General features: G+C 40.3%; 1 protein-coding gene across 2 annotated transcripts in view; it reads right to left on the bottom strand.

The window, feature by feature from the left end:
- Positions 1 to 18,531, bottom strand: part of SLC6A20 (solute carrier family 6 member 20) — a 52,318-nt gene that overhangs the window by 5,281 nt on the left and 28,506 nt on the right. The window contains exons 4-9 of one of the 2 annotated variants that reach the window (XM_027872520.1): positions 12,544 to 12,771; positions 10,413 to 10,523; positions 6,671 to 6,912; positions 4,786 to 4,948; positions 2,126 to 2,330; positions 1,001 to 1,160 (exon numbers count right to left, since the gene is read on the bottom strand). In XM_027872520.1, the coding sequence (XP_027728321.1) occupies positions 1,001 to 1,160; positions 2,126 to 2,330; positions 4,786 to 4,948; positions 6,671 to 6,912; positions 10,413 to 10,523; positions 12,544 to 12,771 (1,109 nt within the window). The remainder of the gene's footprint in view (positions 1 to 1,000; positions 1,161 to 2,125; positions 2,331 to 4,785; positions 4,949 to 6,670; positions 6,913 to 10,412; positions 10,524 to 12,543; positions 12,772 to 18,531) is intronic. The other variant, XM_027872522.1, reaches the window with a different exon arrangement.

Raw genomic sequence — 18,531 nt, forward strand, 5'->3', positions numbered from 1 at the left:
ATGTAGGAGTCAAGAAGACTTGGGTCCAGGGTTGAAATACTGCCTCTGACATATATTGACAGTGTGACCCTGGACAAGTCACTTAACTTGTTAGTGTCCCAGGTAGCCCTCCAAGATGATAAATTGCAGAACAGGTGCGCCTCTGACCTGGAAGATTAGAGAAAATCTCTACTATGCCAATGAAATAATAGATTTGGTTTCTTACCTCCCTTTCTTCTTTCTTTCATTTTCTTTCCTTCCTTTCTCTTCCTTCCTTCCTTCCTTCCTTCCTCTCTCTCTGTCTCCCCCCCCTTCCATATAAGTATACATGTGTTCTTCCCTGAAAGAATAGAAGTTCCCTGAGGGCAAGGACTGTTCCCCCTTTTGTCTTTGTAGCCCTAGTGCCTGGCACATAGTAGGTGCTTAATAACCTTATCGATTGATTGAACAATTGCAATAACAATAATAATAATAACTAGAATTTATATAGCACTTTATGATTTGCTAAATGCTTTGCAAATATCATCTGATTTCCTTCTCACAACACCCCTGGGAGGTAGGTGCTCTCACTAGCCACATTTTACAGAACATGTGACAATGGTTTCAAATTTGAAGTAAGTGAAGGGCAGAGGGGATGTCAAGCACAATTGAACCTGGGGAGGGGGGTGAATTAACAGAAAATTATTTGGGCATCAAGTTTTTCAAAAGCAGTGTTAGTTTCCATTAGGAAATAGCTCATTCTCTTCCCTGAGATGTCAAGGAATCCCAAATTCTGATGCTTTAGAGGCAGTAAGATATGGAGAAGGAACTTTGGACCTGGAGTTAGGAGACGAGGTCAGAGCCCAACTCTTGACTCTCTGAACTGGGTGACCATGGGCTTCTCTCTATTCCCAGCCCCACAGGCTGTTTAGAAGAAAAACAGGAAGAAAACCCAACAAGGAGGCAAATCAGTTACTGTTCTTCATGCCTCCTTTCCACCCAGATTAGCTGATTGGTCTGCAAAAGGAATTTAGAATGTTACCTTCTTAGGCCATAAATATAACAAACAGCAATTGTTTCCACCAGCACAATGAGCAGTAGGGAAAGGGTGGCAGCGTAGTCGTTGAATATGTCAAACCAGTAGTTTCCTGATTCCAAGGTGAATGTCAGCCCAATGACACAGTTAATGATGCATATAAGACCTGGGGGGACAAGAGCAGCTTCTCAGCTTCTGGGAAGTCTCACTTTGTTGGGCATCTCTCAGGAGCCTAGGAGAGGCAGACCCATTGGATAGAACAGCCGTGGTCCATGCAAGGGCTGGCTGGCATGACAAAGATCTAGGCAACATCTGTAGCTTCATTCCCACTACCTATCTCTGTCTGTCTGTCTATCTATCTATCTATCTATCTATCTATCTATCTATCTATCTATCTATCCATCCATCCATCCATCTATCCATCTATCTATTTATCTATTTATCTATCTATCTCGGCATATTATATCGATATATTTGTAGAGCAGAGAGGTTGAAGCTGATTAGTTCACCTAAGAGTTACTGGTTGGGACAGTCCCATCAGGATTCTTCCCCTCTTGAATAAATATTAGTTTCTTTGGCAAGGGTCTTTTGGTTACTTGGGTTAATTGATAACATTCAACTGCAAGGATTCGGCCCCAACATAAATGAGGTACTGGTTACTCTTTTCTGACAATTCTGGACATCATAGATCTGGCACTGGAAGGGGCTTCTGGGGCCGTTTTCCCAACCCTCTTATTCTAGAGAAGAGGAAACTGAGGGCCAGAGAGAAGTGTTTTGTCAGGTGACACTCCTGACTCCACAGGACTTTCTCTATTATATCTTCAATCCTCTCCAAGCTGCACTGCTGATTCTCTAGCTCTCTTCTCTACCATCCCTTCACACTGAATACCCTCATCTCTTCCCCACCCTAGTTTCCCTTTATGTTGTCTTCCCTCCACTAGAATGTATGTCCCTTTCTTTCTGCTTCTATTTGCATTCCCAGCACTTGGCACAGTGCTTGGCACATAGTAACTGCTTAAGAAATGATTTTTCATCAATCACTTTAAAGGGCTTCCCATCTGGACAATCCTTTATAGTCTAAGATCATTGGTCTGCCTACCCGTAGTACATTGTGTCCAACAAAAGGCTAACCTGAGATTGCCTCCTTGGGCAAGCGGCTTGAAATAGCCTTGCTGTCTGTCAGAGGAGTGAGGATGGCAGCGGTGTTCCCCAACATGCTTCCTATCCCCAGCATCAGCAGCATAAAGAAGTATAGCACCGACCACAGTTGGGACACCTCCATGTTTTTAATGGCTTCAGTGTAGACAATAAATGATAATCCAGTCCCCTGGACAGCCTGCCAATAATAAGAAGATGCCATGTTATATCAAGGGTGCCAACCTTACTTAGAGTTCCAACGGGCAAGAGTGGAGCCCACCTGCAGGGGCTTGAGATTCTCTGGGTTCCTAGGACATTCCTTTATGAGTCCTTTATCTACATGTCTACTTTTCCTTTTATCTCCAAACACATCATTCAATGGCACTGTGCCTAAGTGAGGCTATCATATGAAAAATGAGAATTAATAATGCTTTGCAGAATTTTGAGATGTTAGAAGCTCAAGTTTATCTATCATCTTGAGAACTCTTAGATAGAAGCATGGCATGATCCTAGGTATTTAGGTTTGATTGTTGGGGTCTAATGCTAGCATGTGTTTTTTTTTTTTTTTTCCTTTTTTTATTAATTTATTTTGATTTATCAATAATCACTTCCAAATGCTTTTGAGTTCAAAATTTTTCTCTCCCTTTCTCCCCACCACCCTTCCCAAGACGGCACATAATCTGATATAGGCTATACATTTACATTCATATTAAACATATTTTCACATTAGTGATGTTGTAAGTAGAAATTAAAACCAATAGGAGGAACCATCAGAAAGAGGAAACAAAACTCAACAGAAGAGAAAAAAATTAGCAATTCGGCTTCCATTGTTCTTTCTTTGGGTGTGAATAGCATTTTCCATCACAAGGCCTCTGGAGGTGTCTTAGATCCTTGTATTGCCAGGAAGGGTTAAGTTTATCAATATTAGTCATCACACAACCTGGCTGTTATTGTGTACAACGTTCTCTTGGTTCTGCTCACTTCACTCAGCATCAGACTATACAAGTCTTTCCAGGTTTTTCTGAAGTCAGCTTGTTCATCATGTCTTATAGCACAATAGTATTCCATCACATTCATATACCACAACTTGCTCAGCCATTCCCCAATTGATGGGCATCCTCTCAATTTCCAATTCTTTGCCACCACAAAAAGAGTTATGAATATTTTTGTACATGTAGGTCCTTTTCCCATTTGTGTAATCTCTTTGGGATATAGCCCTAGAAGTGCTATTGCTGGGTCAAAGGGTATGCACATTTTTATAGCCCTTTGGCCATAGTTCCAAATTGCTCTCCAAAATGGTTGGATCATTTCACAACTCCACCAACAATGCATTAGTGTTCCAATTTTCCCACATCTTCTCCAACATTTATCATTTGGCCATTCTGATAGGTGTGATGTGGTACCTCAGAGTTGTTTTGATTTGCATTTCTCTAATCAATAGTGATTTAGAGCATTTTTTCATATAACTATAGATGGCTTTAATTTCTTCAGTTGGGAACTGTCTGTTCATATCATTTGACCATTTATCAATTGGGGAATGGCTTGTATTCTTATAAATTTGACTTAATTCTCTACATATTTTAGAAATGAGGCCCTTATCAGAGAGACTGGTTGTAAAAATTCTTTCCCAATTTTCTACCTTCCTTCTAATCTTAGTTGCATTGGCTTTGTTTGTGCAAAAACTTTTCAATTTAGTGTAATCAAAATTGTCTATTTTGCTTTTTGTAATGTTCTCTATCTCCTGTTTGGTCATGAATTCTTCTGTTCTCCATAGATCTGACAGGTAAACTATTCCTTGCTCTCCCAGTTTGCTTATAGTATCAGCCTTTATATCTAAATCATGAACCCATTTTGACTTTATTTTAGTATATGGTGTGAGATTTTGGTCTATGCCTGGTTTCTGCCATACTCTTTTCCAGTTTTCCCAGCAGTTTTTTTCAAAGAGTGGGTTCTTATCCAGAAGCTGGGGTCTTTGGGTTTATCAAATAATAGATTACTATAGTCATTGACCACTGTGTTAGCATGTGTTCTGTTCTCCCCTGAGAATATTAGCCTATGGTACCTGAATGTAATGGACCATTTCTGCACTGTAAGAAACATAGGAAGAGTTGTACAAATTGATGCAAAGTCAAGGAAGCAGAACCAAGGAAACAATATACTCAATGACTACAACCATGTAAATGGAAAGAGTACCACCAAGGAAAAACATTTCAGTGCTGAGTTATTATATTGGCCAAGGTTGGTTCTCAAAAAACAGATAAGAAAATGAGCCTTCCTCTTTCCCTTGCAGAGGTGGGAGTCTATAGGTATGGAACATTGTATAGACTGTCAGACTTGCTTCATGTGTTGGTTAGTTTTGCTCTCCCTCCTTATTATTTTTTATTCGTTGTTACAGAGGATACCTCTCTGGATAGGAAAGAGATGGGTGAGGGACATATATAGATATTAAACTGATATAAAAATAAAAGATAATTTTTTAAAAGAATGATATTAGTGGGAAATTTCTAGTCTTTCTTGATTCACAAATCAATCTCTTGAGCTCATGATTGATAGAGTTCACCCTTTCTCACAAGGGTCTATGAGGTTTATGGTTTGGCTTATGGCAACAGGCATCATGGAAAAGACAACATAGAAACTGTATCAGCAACACTTACGGTATCTAGTTCTGATTCCAAACTACAGTTTTTAATCTGTGGGAACACTTCACTGTATTCCTTTGGGTAGGTAGATGCTAGGTGAGTTTTCATCTCCTCCAGGTTTCCTGAGGTCAGAAAACCATCTTCAAGGTCGAAGGTATTGGTCAGCAGCAAGATCACCCTGGGGAGTCAAGTTCACTGTGTTAGTTGCCACCTAAAGGAACTTTCTAAAGCCCCCCATGGTGGAAGAGTTTGGTTGCAGTGCCTGGGAAGATGAAAAGGACCTTTTGCTGCCATGTCACTAGCCCTCTCTATCTTTGTAGCGGGGAAGGGGATGTGCGATTTTTATATCTTCCCCCTGCAATTTGATTATTGGCCTATTTAGATAAGAAGAACATTCAAAATGTAGGGACATTTGTATTATGTGACTCAGGAGACGCATTCCCTACCTTCCCTCATATAATGGCATATAGTCAGAGCTGTTACATAGGATTATAGAATCAGAGATTTGGGGTCGAAAGGACCTCAGAAGCCACCTAATCCAACCTCCTCATTTTATACATGAGGACTCTGGTGCCCAGGGAGTTAAATGACTTGTCCAAGGTCACACAGGTAGCAAGTGTGAGAAGTAGGATGTGTTTAGGAATCCCAGCCCCTGGGGTTAATTCACTTAGAATTGAAGGGGGTGTATGGCATGATTGAGATACATTGAAGACAGATTTAGGAAGCAGAGGAGGTCGAAGGACTGGGAGACCGGGTTTTGCTAGGGGATAAAGGTTGGAATAGGAGATAGTGAGTTAGGCAGTGAAGTGACTGCAGAGGACAGAAAGTGACCTAGAGGGTGCAAGATGACAGCAACAAGGATCTAGACAGGTGGAGTAAGCTTTAGAAGAGGTGGATGTTGAGAGGGAGAGCCTGAGAGTGGTCATGGGACACATGGAGCACGCCAGCTGGTCTTGTATGCCAAAGATTGGTAGAGAAGGAATAGCCAATTCTGAAGAGCATTTCAGGAGACACAACTTCTTCAGGAGAAGGCTAGGATTCATTGAACCCTAAAAGATAGAAAGAATGTGAGGGGAATGAAGAGGACTTAGAGATAAAAGGGGACTTTGTGGAGAGAGTGAAAGCACCCTGAGGGCAGGTACTGTTTCATTTCTGTATTTGTATCCTCAGCTAGCATAGTCCTTGACATGTTGATTGGGAAGAAGCCTAGCTTGGTAGATAGAGCACTGGATTTGGTGTCAGGAAGACTGGAGTTCAAATCCCAGCTGAATCACATGTATGTGATGCTGAGCAAATCACTTAACCTCTCTAGTTTTCTCACTTCTAAAATGAAGCAGCTAGACCCCATGACCTCTTAAAGTTTCTTCTAGCTCCAAATCTCATGATGCTAAAATTGATTAACAATGAAGAGGGGTCCAGGGAGCTCAGTGAAAAGGCAAAGGAGAGGGAAAAGGAAGGCTAGAGCTGAGTTTACTGTTGTCATGGAAGTTGGCAACAGCCTCTAGGTGGTACATGAGGACAGTAGTTAGAGGTCTGAGACAGAATAATGTAGTGGAAAGAGTGCTGGATTGAGAGTCAGGGAACCAGGGCTGAAATCCAGAATCCGTAACTTAGTAACCATGTGACCTTGGGCAATTTAAATTCAGACACTTACTAACTCTGGGTAAATCACTTAACCTCTCTGTACCTTAATTTCCTCATCTTTAAAATGGGTAAAGTAAATCCAGTGGCCTCCAAGGTCCTTTCCATCTTTAAATTTATGATCCTATGATCCTAAGTCTCTTAGCCTCTCTGGGCCTCAGTTTACTAATCTGTAAAATAAAGGAATTAGATTAGACAGTGTCTAAGAGTCTCTTCTTCCTCTTAATTTATGACCCTGTGACCTACCCATCATTCTTACTTATTGATGCAGCTCTCGTAGTTGAAAGTGGCCTTGAAGCCATAGATGGAGAACGTGACGATACTGGCAAAGATGGACGTAGAACTGTTAATCAGGGACACAATGATGGCATGCTTCTGGCAATTGTTGGACGGCTTATTGTAGCTGGCAAAAGCAATCAGGCTGCCGAACCCGAGGCCAAGGGAGAAGAAGATCTGTGTGGCCGCACTGATCCAGGTTTTGGGGTTCGCTAACTGCTCTAGCTGAAAAGTCAAAGGTGGAGGAGAAGCTGATCAGAGCATAAGGACATATTGGCTACTCTGGCACCAGGGTTTGTAACATAGGAATAAGCTGACAAGCAGTTGTTAAATGTTTACTATGTGCCAGGCACCGTACTGCTGAGGATACAAAGAAAGGCAAAAAAAAAAAACCAGTCCTTACCCTCAGGAACATCTATACCCCATCATGGATGTTACTCAGACAGTGTGCTATAAATTTGGAAAGGTAGGTAGGGGCCAGGTTTTGGAGACCTTTTAATTCCAGACTGAGGAATTTATATTTTATCCTAGAGGAAACTAGGAACCATGGAAGATTTTTGAGCAGGCAAGTGATGAGGTCAGATCAATGCCTAGGAAGTTTATTTTGGTAGTAGTGTGGAGGATAGATTGGTAAAGAAGACACTGGAAGTAGAGACCAATTATGAAGCTCTTCAAATAGTCCAGGTGAAGTGGGATAAGGATTTGAATTAGGGCAGGAGCAACGTGAAAGGAGGGAAGAGGATGGATGTGAGAGACAAAGTGGAGGTAGACTGGGTGGGCTTTGGTCACTGATTAGACAGGCGCTGGCCTCATACACGTCCAGCTCCTCCTGTAAAGCTGGTACCTGGTCTGCTTCACCATGGAGCTTAGTTAGCAGGTAAGGGAGGGAAAAGAGACATTAGGAGACTAGCCCAGGATGAAACAGCTAGAAAAATGGCAGACCTAGAGCACATATCCAAGGCTTTTGATTCTAAGATCCAGGCTCTTTCCATCACACTCCTCTCTTCCTCTTTCTGACCACAACAAAGATAGAACCCACAGCAAGTAGAACATTTATGTCCTAGGACTGCAGAAGATAGCCCTCACTATCCCCTCACCACTGTCCTTGGCTTTCCAGAGAAGAATGGAGATACGGGAAGCTCCTTCCCTGGGGTTCTATATTCCAAAGGGAGGATGTGCTAAGAACAGGGCAGTCTGAAAATGGAATTGGAATGCCTTGGTAAGTAATTCTCTCTTCCTGGAGGTGTAGCTGCAGCAGCTGGAGGACCACACATCAAGGATGTTACGGAGGGAATTTCTACTTTGCGCAGGAGTTGGGCCAGGGGCTAGATGACAACTTGCCAAGGATGTTGTACCTTGGGAGTAAGTTTTGAACATGATGACCTGTGAAATCTCTTCCAAATCTAGAATGCTGATTCTCACCTGATCTTTGCACAGAGGAGAGGGGTAATATTAGCAAGCAGAGCCAGCAGTTAGGTAGTGCTTTCAGATTTGCAAAGCATGTCATAAGTGTCATCTCGTCTGATCCTCACAACCACCGTGTGAAGTAGGTGCCTTCATTGTCTCTATTTTACAGATGAGGAAACTGAGGCTAGGACAAAGTGAGTGACTTCCTCAGGGTCACACATCAGGTAAGTGTCTAAGGCGGGATTCCTGACTCCAAGTTCCACAGTTTATCCTTGTACCACTTAGCTACCTAGGGAGGGACTACTAGATAAAACACCAAATCAGTGAGGTTTGGATTGCCTGTCCTCTCACCTCCCTTTCTGTGATCCTCTTCTATTTCCTGCATCTTCTCTATCTTAGCCCCATGGCATACAATCTATGCAACCATGATGATATGAGGGAAAGACCTCTGGACTTGGGTCAGAAAGCCTGGCTTCAAATCCTGAGCAAGGTCACTTCATTTTCCTGGTCCTATTTCCTCATCTGAAAACAAGAGAGTTAGACTAGAATACCTTTAAGATCCATTCCAGGCTTTAAGTCCTAGAATCCTGTGATCATTTATCTATCCAACTCCTCCATTTCTTGAGTGCTCCAGACAGAGGAGGATGAAGAAAGTAGAGAGGCCTTCTCTCTACCTAGGGTCCTAAAAATGGAAGCAAGCTGGCCTTTTGACCTTTGTTCATTGGCTGGCTGGCTGGCTTCTCAGCACCACAAATACTATATAATATAATAAGAAGACTGGAAAGACAGGAAGGGGCAAGGTCGTGAAGGACTCTTAAGTGCCAAACAGAACATTTGATGTTTGATCTTAGAAATAATAGAGAGCAACTCTAGTATATTGAGGAGGGAGGCAATGGGATCAGACCTGCGCTTTAAGGAAACCACTTTAGTAGGTGAGTGGAGAATGGATTGGAGGGAGGAGAGACTTGACAAAGGGAGACTGATTGGAAGGTGATTGGACTTGAGGTAGTGAGGGCCTGCACCAAAGTGATAAGAAAGGAATGTTTATCAGGAAAATGATAGATGTTGGAGAAGATGTGGGAAAATTGGAACACTAATGCATTGTTGGTGGAGTTGTGAAATGATCTAACCATTATGGAGAGCAATTTGAAACTATGCCCAAAGGGCTATAAAAATGTGCATACCCTTTGACCCAGCAAGAGCACTTCTAGGGCTATATCCCAAAGAGATCATACAAATGGGAAAAGGACCCACATGTACAAAAATATTTATAGCAGCTCTTTTTGTGGTGGCAAAGAATTGGAAATTGAGAGGATGCCCATCTGTTGCGGAATGGCTGAACAAGTTGCAGTATATGAATGTAATGGAATACTATTGTGCTATAAGACATGATTTGCAAGCTGACTTCAGAAACACCTGAAAAGACTTGTATGGTCTGATGCTGAGTGAAGTGAGCAGAACCAGGAGAACATTGTATACAGTAACCATCACATTGTGCGATGACTCATATGTTGATAGAATTAGCCCTTCTCAGCAATGCAAGGATCTCAGACATCTCCAAAGGTCTCATGCTGAAAAATGCTATCCACATCCAAAGAAGAACTATGGAGTTTGAATGCAGATCGAAGCATACTATTTGCTATTTTTTCCTTTTGTTGTGTTTTGTTTCCTCTTTCTGGTGTTTCTTCCTATTGGTTCTAATTCTTACTTAACATCACTAACATGAAAATATGTTTAGTAGAAATGTATATGTATAGCCTATATCAGATTGTGCATCATCTTGGGGAAAGAGATGGGGAGAGAAGGGGAGAAAAATTGAAAACTCAAAAGCTTATGGAAGTGATTGTTGACAAATCAAAATAAATTAATTATTTTTAAAAAAGAAAGGAATGTTTATGAGAGATGTCCTGAAGGTGGAAATAAGAGTACTTGCCAATAGTTTGGGTGTGGAGTGATTATGAGAGAGAGGTTGAGGATAATACCAAGGTTGTAAGCATAAGGGACTAGAAGGATGAAGGCGTCCTTGACTGAAATAGGGAAGTTTGGAAAGGGGTGGGGTCTGACAGTAAAGGTAATGAATTCTGTTTTGGATACAGTGAGTCAAATGCCTATGGGACCTGCATTTCAAGATATCCAAGGGGCAGTTGGTGATGTGAGGCGCAGGAGAAAGATTAGGGCTGCGATGTACAGATCTGAAAGAGCCTTGTCTAAAGATGGTCATTGAGAAGACAGCACATAGAGAGGAGTGTGTGTGCATGTGTGGGGAGGGTGGGCAACTGGGAGGCAAAGTATCAAGGGAAATGAAGGTTCATCCTTACCTTGGGGGTAAACATATATGCTAGGCCATTGACAGCTCCATGCAGAGTGAGACCCCGAACCAAATAGATGATGAGAACACAGTAAGGCAGGGATGCCGTTACATAGACCACCTAAGGGAGCCAGAAGATCCAGGTTAGCCTCTTAAAGACGGGAGTCTTGCTCACCTCTGTGTTGCCAGCCCCCAACCCTTTAGCTGTTAGAGAAGAAAGGGGAAACAAAGCCTAGCTATGCTTCTGGTGAAGCCCTACGTGACCACCTACGAGTTGCCTATCGAGTGAATTTTGATCAGTAGAGGTCTATTTCCCCATGGACTTAGATTTTCATTGCAGGCCTATTTTATGTTCTGCTTTTGGTGATTTTTGTTTAGTAGTGGCTCTAATATGCATGGTATAGTGGATAGGACACTGAACTTGGAGTTAGGAAGACCTGAGTTCAAATTCTACCTCAGACACTTACTAGCTGAGTGATGCTGGGCAAGTCACTTAACTACTCTGTTCCTCATTTTCCCCATTAAATTTATGACCCTATGAGAAACACTGTTTCTCACTTCTAAGGGAAGCTCTATTATTTACAAGAATCTTTTTGTAATGTTAACAGCTGTAACATTCTAACAAACGCAATAATAAATAAATGATTCTTTTGTAATATTAATAATAGTAACATTGTAAAAATATAACAAACATAATAATTTGTAAAGTGGGGAATCCTTTGGGCCTGTTAACAATGGCCAAGAATTTATATGGACCCTTGGGTTTTCTTATCTGAGGTTTTCTCTAAGTAGGGTATCCCCATAATAATGTGAAAAATAAGGTATGTAATGGCATGAGTTTGACCATAACTCTAAACTACTACTATTCCTGCTGGTGCTGCCGCTGCTGCTGCTGCTACTGCTACTATTACTAGTGATTCTGCAGTGGAAATCTAGCCTGACTAGTCTAATAGAATTCTTCAAGGTAAAGGAGTTGCTACAGGATTGGAGGAAGTGTTTTGTCAGGTAAACTGGTTTCGGTCTAAGAAACAGTTGCTATGGATCAATTTTAGGCACTTCTGTAGAGAAAAGGCAGCACCTTATCTAGGCTAATATTGAGATGATTCTTATTTAATTAACAATGATATGAAAGACAATAGAACTACAAAAAACTGAAGTTTATAGATGACCCTACATAGGTCCATATGGAATGCCATATGACCCTTTGAGGTAAGTAATACAGGTATTATCCTCTCCATTTTACAGATGAAGAAACTGAGGCTTAAATAGGTTAAATGACTTGCCCATAGTCACACACACCTAGTAAATATCAGAGGCAGAATGTGAACTCAGGACTTCTTCTTATGCAGCCCTTCTGGTTCCAAAGCCTTTATTTATTATGCCACAGCTAACTCACATAAGGTCCCAAAACAGATTGTTTATTTATTTATTTATTTTTAATTAATTCATTTTGAATTATCAACAATCACTTCCATAAACTTTTGAGTTTTAAATTTTTCTCCCCTCAAAACAGATTGTTAAAGGAAGTGATTGATATTTCTGGGGTTACTTCACAGACAGCAATCATGCCATCTCATAAAATTCCCTTTCTGCCATTATAGACGCAAAATAACAGATTGGCTAGATCACCAGTCTGCCCCAAAATATGAAAAATCTTAGGTTCTTTCATTGCATGTTGTGTGATGAGAAGGAGGAATTTAGGACTTGGGGTTTTTAACTGAACCTCCTTCTTCTCAGACACTTCTTGTCTGCCTTCCTGAACTAGTCAAGGGACCTGGGTCAAAGGTTCAATTCCACAAAGTCCACACCCTTGTGATCTGTCACCTCTGATTGCCTGGTGCCAGCTCACCCCTTGGACTTTTCTGAAGCTGGTCAGAGAGATGAGTGTTGCCAATCTAGAGTTGGAAGGGCCTTCAGAGGGCATCTAGTTCAAATTACTCATTTTACAGATGAAGAAGCTGAGGCTTAAAGAGGTTGGTTGACTTTCCCATGGTCACACAGGTTGTGTGTGCCAGAGAAGGGATTCGAACCCATGCCCTTCCACTCTTTTCATTGCTGGATCATAATCCCTGCTTTTAAGCTCAAATGGACCCATCTGAACCTTCATTCCAGTATCATGTTGTAGCTAACACAGACCTTACCTTGCCGGTTGACTCTGTCCCTCTCAGAATGCACAGATACACCACCAGCCATGCTAAGATGAGACACAAGGCCTGTTCCCACTGGATGACCCCATTCTCCTGAATGGAGGGTGAGATATTGAGGGTTTTCCGGTACCAAAAGTACTGAGTTGATGAGGCTCGATCACATTCTTCATCATAACCCATGAGGTTACTGTTCAATGAGCAGCTGGACCATGGCAAGGGATCCTTTGGGATCAAAACAGTTGTTATGCAAAGCATGAGGTAGTAGAAGAAAGAAGGACAGATGCAGGAAATCGAAGTGGGCATGAAGAGCAGATAGGAAGAGAATAAGCATTTATACAGCACCTACTATGTGTCAGGCACTGTGCTAAGTGCTTTGCAAATATTATCTAACTTAATCCTCACAACAATCCTGAGAGGTAGGTGCTATTATTATCTCTATTTTGCAGTTGAGGGCACTGAGGCAAACAGGTTAAGTGATTTCTCAGGATCATACAGCTTGTAAATATCTGAAGTCACATTTGAACTCAGGTCTTCATGACTCCAAGCCCTGTGCTCTATCCACTGCACCACCTAGCTGCCTCAGAGACAGGGCTGAGACCAAGAGGGAAACTCAGAAGGAAAAATAACAAGGAGCTAGGGAATCTGCCAAGAGGGCAAAGAATGAAGACCATGCTTGGGAGTAGAGGCAGATCAAAGGACAAATCCAACCAAACTCAGAAAGAAAAAGAGGACAGGAATGGACCAATGGAGGAGAAGTAGCAAAGTATTCTGGCAGGAGAGAGATAAAGGCAGCATGTCAACCAGTGATGAGAGGACCAGACAAAAATACCCAACTACATAGAGAGACGAAGGAGAATACAGGGGAGAGAACAGGGTCTACTGCCAGCACAGGGCAGGTGAATCCCCTGCAGCTAATTTTATCTGTAAAAAAGTAATGGGGATTAGATTTTTGGACCGACTCAGGATATAGTGGACTTGAGAATGTTGGTACTAAGGGCTGTGGGTCACTGCTTCCCCAAGACAAATACTTGAACATAGCTGCCGTTTCAACAATTTCCCTTCATCCAAATATACCTTATTCATCTTCCAGAGGGTAGGGTTCAGAACTTGTTTGTGCATGACCCAGCATAGCTTGAAATCATAAGGGAAAATACACTGGCAGGAAAGGCTTTCTACAGACATAGACTAATGTGCTTTTTTTTTTTAAACAATTGGAAGGGACCTGAGAGAGATGATGTTAATGCATATGAGAAAACTGAGACCTGGAGAGGTTCATTGACTTGTCTGAGATTATACATTTTGTTACTAGAAGAGATTGGTGTTCTTTTTTTCTTTTTCTTGTTAAAAATATGTTTATTAAAGCAGCCAGGTTGGCACATTGGATGGAGTGCTGCACCCAGAGGCAGGACAACATGAGTTTAAATTTTGTCTCAGATACTCCCAGCTGAGTGATTCTGGGCAAGCTACTTAATTTCTCTCACCCTCAGTATTCTCATCTGAAAAACAGAGATAATAATAGCACCTACCTCACAGAGTAATTGTGAGAATCAAATGAGATAACACATATATAGTGTTTTGCAAATTCTAAGCCCTATAGAAATACTGGCCCCAGACATTTACTAGCTGTGTGACCCTGGGCAAGTCAGTTCACTCTGTTTGCCTTAGTTTCCTCATCTATAAAAATGAGCTAGAGAAGGAAATGGCAAACCACTCCAGTATCTTTGCCAAGAAAACCACTAATAGGGTCATGAAGAATCTGACATGACTGAAATGACTGAACAACAACAAGCTGTTAGTTGTTATTGCCTCCTTTTGTTTTAACCTCAGGGATTTCTGAACATATTGACATCCATTCCCCTACTCCTACTTTCTAGAAGGAAAGAAAAAGAAAGGAAGGAAGGAAGGAAGGAAGGAAGGAAAGAAAGAGAAGAGGGAAGGAAGGAAGGAAGAAAAAGAAAGGAAGGAAGGAAGGAAGAAAAAGAAAGAGAAAGGAAGGAAGAGAGAGAAGGATAGAAAGAAAGAGAGGAAAAGGAAGAAAAAAGCAATACACCCAGGACAGAGTGTGCCCCTGTCATTCTGCCTCTCGGTAGTAAGGTGTGTCTCATCATCTGATCTCTAGGACTATCATTGGGTTTTCGTTTCCTTGATATTTGGTTTCCTAGTGGGGTCATTACATTTATATTGTTGTAGTCACTGCATACTGCATAACTGTTGTTAGGGCTCTGCTCAGTGCACTCTGCCTCAGGTCCAACAGATGTTATGTTTCTCTGAATCATTCCTTATCTTCAAATCTTAATAATAATATTCTATTGCATTCATATGCCAAAGTCTTTTTCATTCTCCATTTGATGGGGACACATTTCATTTCCATTTTTTTGCTAATGCAAAGAGCAAGGATATGAATATCTTAGTACACCTGTCTTCGACTTCTTCATGATATATACACACAGAGTAAGACTACTAGATCAAAAGGCTCAAACACTGACTAATCACTTTGCTTAAATAATTCCAAATTGATATCCAAAATAGTTGGACCAATTCACAGATCGACTACTAGTTAATTGATGTACCTGTCTCCCCACAGCACATACAATATTTATTCTTCCTGGATTTGGGGGAGGAGTCATTTTCATCTATTTTCAGAGTGTAGTAGGAAATCTCAGAGTTTTAATTTGTGTTTCTTTTACTTTTAATGATTTGGAGCAGATTTTCCAAATAGCTTTTTAAGTTTATAATTACACTTTTGAAAACTTTGCTTATATCTAGGGATGTGCTGTTTAACAACTGGTTTAATAACCAGTTCTCTGAAAAAAAAAACTTCATTATTAACATTTTCTCCATCACTTTCTTACATCTAGACAATCAACAAAAAAAAAAAATCACATGCTGATTTATTGAGTTTCCAAGGTGTAATGCTCATAGTGAAAATTTAGTAATTGTCTCTTCCAAGCCTGTATGAGCTGTCTGTCACACACCCCTACTTATATACACTGTCTATTCATCCATTGGAAATGGCTCTTATGATGTCATATATTTCTATTAATTCCTTACATATCTTAGATATCCGAATTTATTAATATTTGACGAAAATATTTTTCCCACTTGACAGTTTCTCTTTTTACTCTGTTCATTGATTTTGTTTGTGCAACAGTTTTTAAATTTGTTGTAATCAAAATTACCTATTTTCTTTCCTTGATAATCTTTTCTTTCTTTTATTTCCTTCATCATTTGCTTAGCTAAGAATTCTCTCTCAGCCACAGTTGGAAAAGGTACCTCCTTCTAATTTCCTCTCTCTCTAGGTGGTTGTTGTTGTTTTTAATGATGTAACCTGTAATAAAGTCTCATATTATTTTTTAGGTTATTTTGATGTATGGTGTAAGATGCTGGTCTAATCTAATGCCTGCAAATTGCTGACCAGTTTTCACAGCAGTTCTTGTCAAGTAGGAAATCTTTCCCTCTGTAATTTATGTTCTTGGGTTTTTCAAATACTGGGTAGCTGTTTTTGATTGTTTGTTTCTTGGTTATTCGGTATGTTCTCCTAATCAACTTTTCTGTTGTTGATTTTGTTATTGTTGTTTTAATGGAATACCAAATAGTTAATATGACTGCTGTTTTATAATATAGTTTGATGTCTGGTAATGATATGCCTTCTTCATTACTGCTTTGAAATTTTTTTCCTTGAGATTTTAGACCTTTTCTTCTTTCAACTGAATTGTTATTATTTTGTCTAATTCTAAAAATGTACCTTTGGTAATTTGATTGGTATAGAAATATATCTCGAAGTTAATTTAGGTAGTCTCATGATTTTTATTATATTAGCACATGAGCAAAAAACATTTGTAATTATTTGTCTTTCCTCACTTATTTTTTCTTGCATTTTATTTTTTAAATTCTGACCTTAACACCAAGCAAAATGAAAATTTCCATATATGAAATAAAACAAAAGAGGGGAAATTCCTTCAAAATACATGATAATAATAAATATATTATATGTTATAAATGTATAATAATAAAATAAATATATACTTAAAAAACTGTCCTACTTATTTTTTTTAATTCTTTCTGGCCCTCATTCTGTTCTCTCTTGTGAATTTTTTTTTAATGCTTTAATATATAACCTGCTTTTCTTTTTTTTTTAACCTATCTCTCCCTTCCCCCTCCTCCCCCCTCCACTAAATTGAAAAAGAAAAAAGAAAAGATAAACAAAACTCCTATAGTAAATATATGTAGTTAAGCAAAACAAATTCACACATTATCCAAGTACAAAAATCTAAGTCTTATTCTCTTCCTTTATTTCTATAAAGAATGGTTTATAATTGTATTTATATCTTACAAGTGTCTCAGTAGATTAACTCATGTATTTCATGCATTTTCTCTTGGTAGGACTATAGAAAGGCAGTGTGGAATAGAACATAGAGAGTCCACCTTAAAGCCAGGAAGATCTGAGCTTGAGTCCTCCCCCCTCCCCAACCCCTGTCCCACATACATCCATACTGGCTGGGTGACCCTGGGAATGTTACTGGACTTTTCAGTGCCTGACACAACTCTCCAACACTTCAAGTTGTAGAAAAGGTGCTGAATTGTATTGGTCAAAGGAGTTTGCTTAGTTGGAAGTTCCCTATATTAGTGAAAACATAGGGCCATTCCAGGGGTGTGCTGGTAAATGTTTAACTGACTCTCCATTTAAAAATGTGTGCTTGACACACTTTCAAATTTAATCTGCATTATTAACATTTTTCAATCACTTTCTTAAGTATAAACAATCAACAAAAGAATAAAGCAAGCCCTGCCAATTTCCAAGGTGTAAATGCTCACACTGAAAATTTAGCAATTAGTTTTCTCTAACCATGTGAACATATGAAGCACCCAGGTGGCACAGTGGATAGAGCTTGGGCCTGGGGTCAGGAAGTTGGAAGATCAAATCTGGCCTCAGATGCTTAATGGTGTGTGACTGTAGACAAGTCACTTAACCCTGTTTGCTTCAGTTTCCTCATTTGCAAAATGAGCTGGCAATGGCAAACCACTCCAGTATCTTTGTCAAGAAAACCCCAAATAGGGTCATGAAGAGTCAGATATGACTGAAAACACCACCACAACAAAACCGTATGAACTGGCTCTAGCTTCTCTGGTTCATTTCCTATCCCTATACATATTTTAATGAGATTTACCTTCTCATCGGTTCTTCTTGTTTTTTGAGATGTAGATAATTTCTGTGAATTTATTTATTTTTTATTTATTTTGTTTAGGCTATTGGGGTTAAGTGACCTGCCCAGGGTCACACAGCTAGTGTCAAGTGTTTGGTCTGAGGCTGGATTTGAACTCAGGTCCTCCTGACTTCAGGGTCGGTGCTGTATCCATTGCGCTACCTAGCTGCCCCCTGTGGATTTATTTTGTATCTTATATCCTGTCCACTACACACACATATCCCTCTTGACTACATCTTTCATTGGGGATTTGAAGGCCGTATTATAATTTAGTCTTTCTTGTTGGCTTGAGTCCCCACCCAGAAGCTTACATTTAAGGAAGGACAGTGATGAGCTGGAAGGAGACCAGGATGTTGAGGAACCTTGAGGCTATTGTTGCTGTTTGTCCTTCGTTTTCAAAGAGGACCAGTGACCTCACAGGTGATGTCTTGACTCGTGTTTGAATTGAACTGAAGAGAGGCAGAGCTGCACAAAGTCATCAGCCTCACCCTCTCTTTCAGAGTCATTGAAGTTCAGTGGCAAGACAAAAGTCAAGATGACTGGTGATGACTTGGGAGAAAAGGAGCTCACTTGTTTTTTTCTGTCTCTCTTCATTTCACCAAAACAAAGTTCTCAAAGGTGAATGTCTTTCAAGTGTCACAGACTGGACCCTCTTTCAAGAAAAGTGAAGTTATTGAAATTGGCTTTCTTGTCCTATTACTAGTAGTTCAAGCCATCACCTAGTGTAGACTTGAGTGTCCCAATCACCGAGGCCTGCGAGTTGGGCATTATCCTCAAC

The sequence above is a fragment of the Vombatus ursinus genome, unplaced genomic scaffold (assembly GCF_900497805.2).
Source record: "Vombatus ursinus unplaced genomic scaffold, bare-nosed wombat genome assembly UNPS02014799.1, whole genome shotgun sequence".
Classification (NCBI taxonomy): Eukaryota; Metazoa; Chordata; class Mammalia; order Diprotodontia; family Vombatidae; genus Vombatus; species Vombatus ursinus.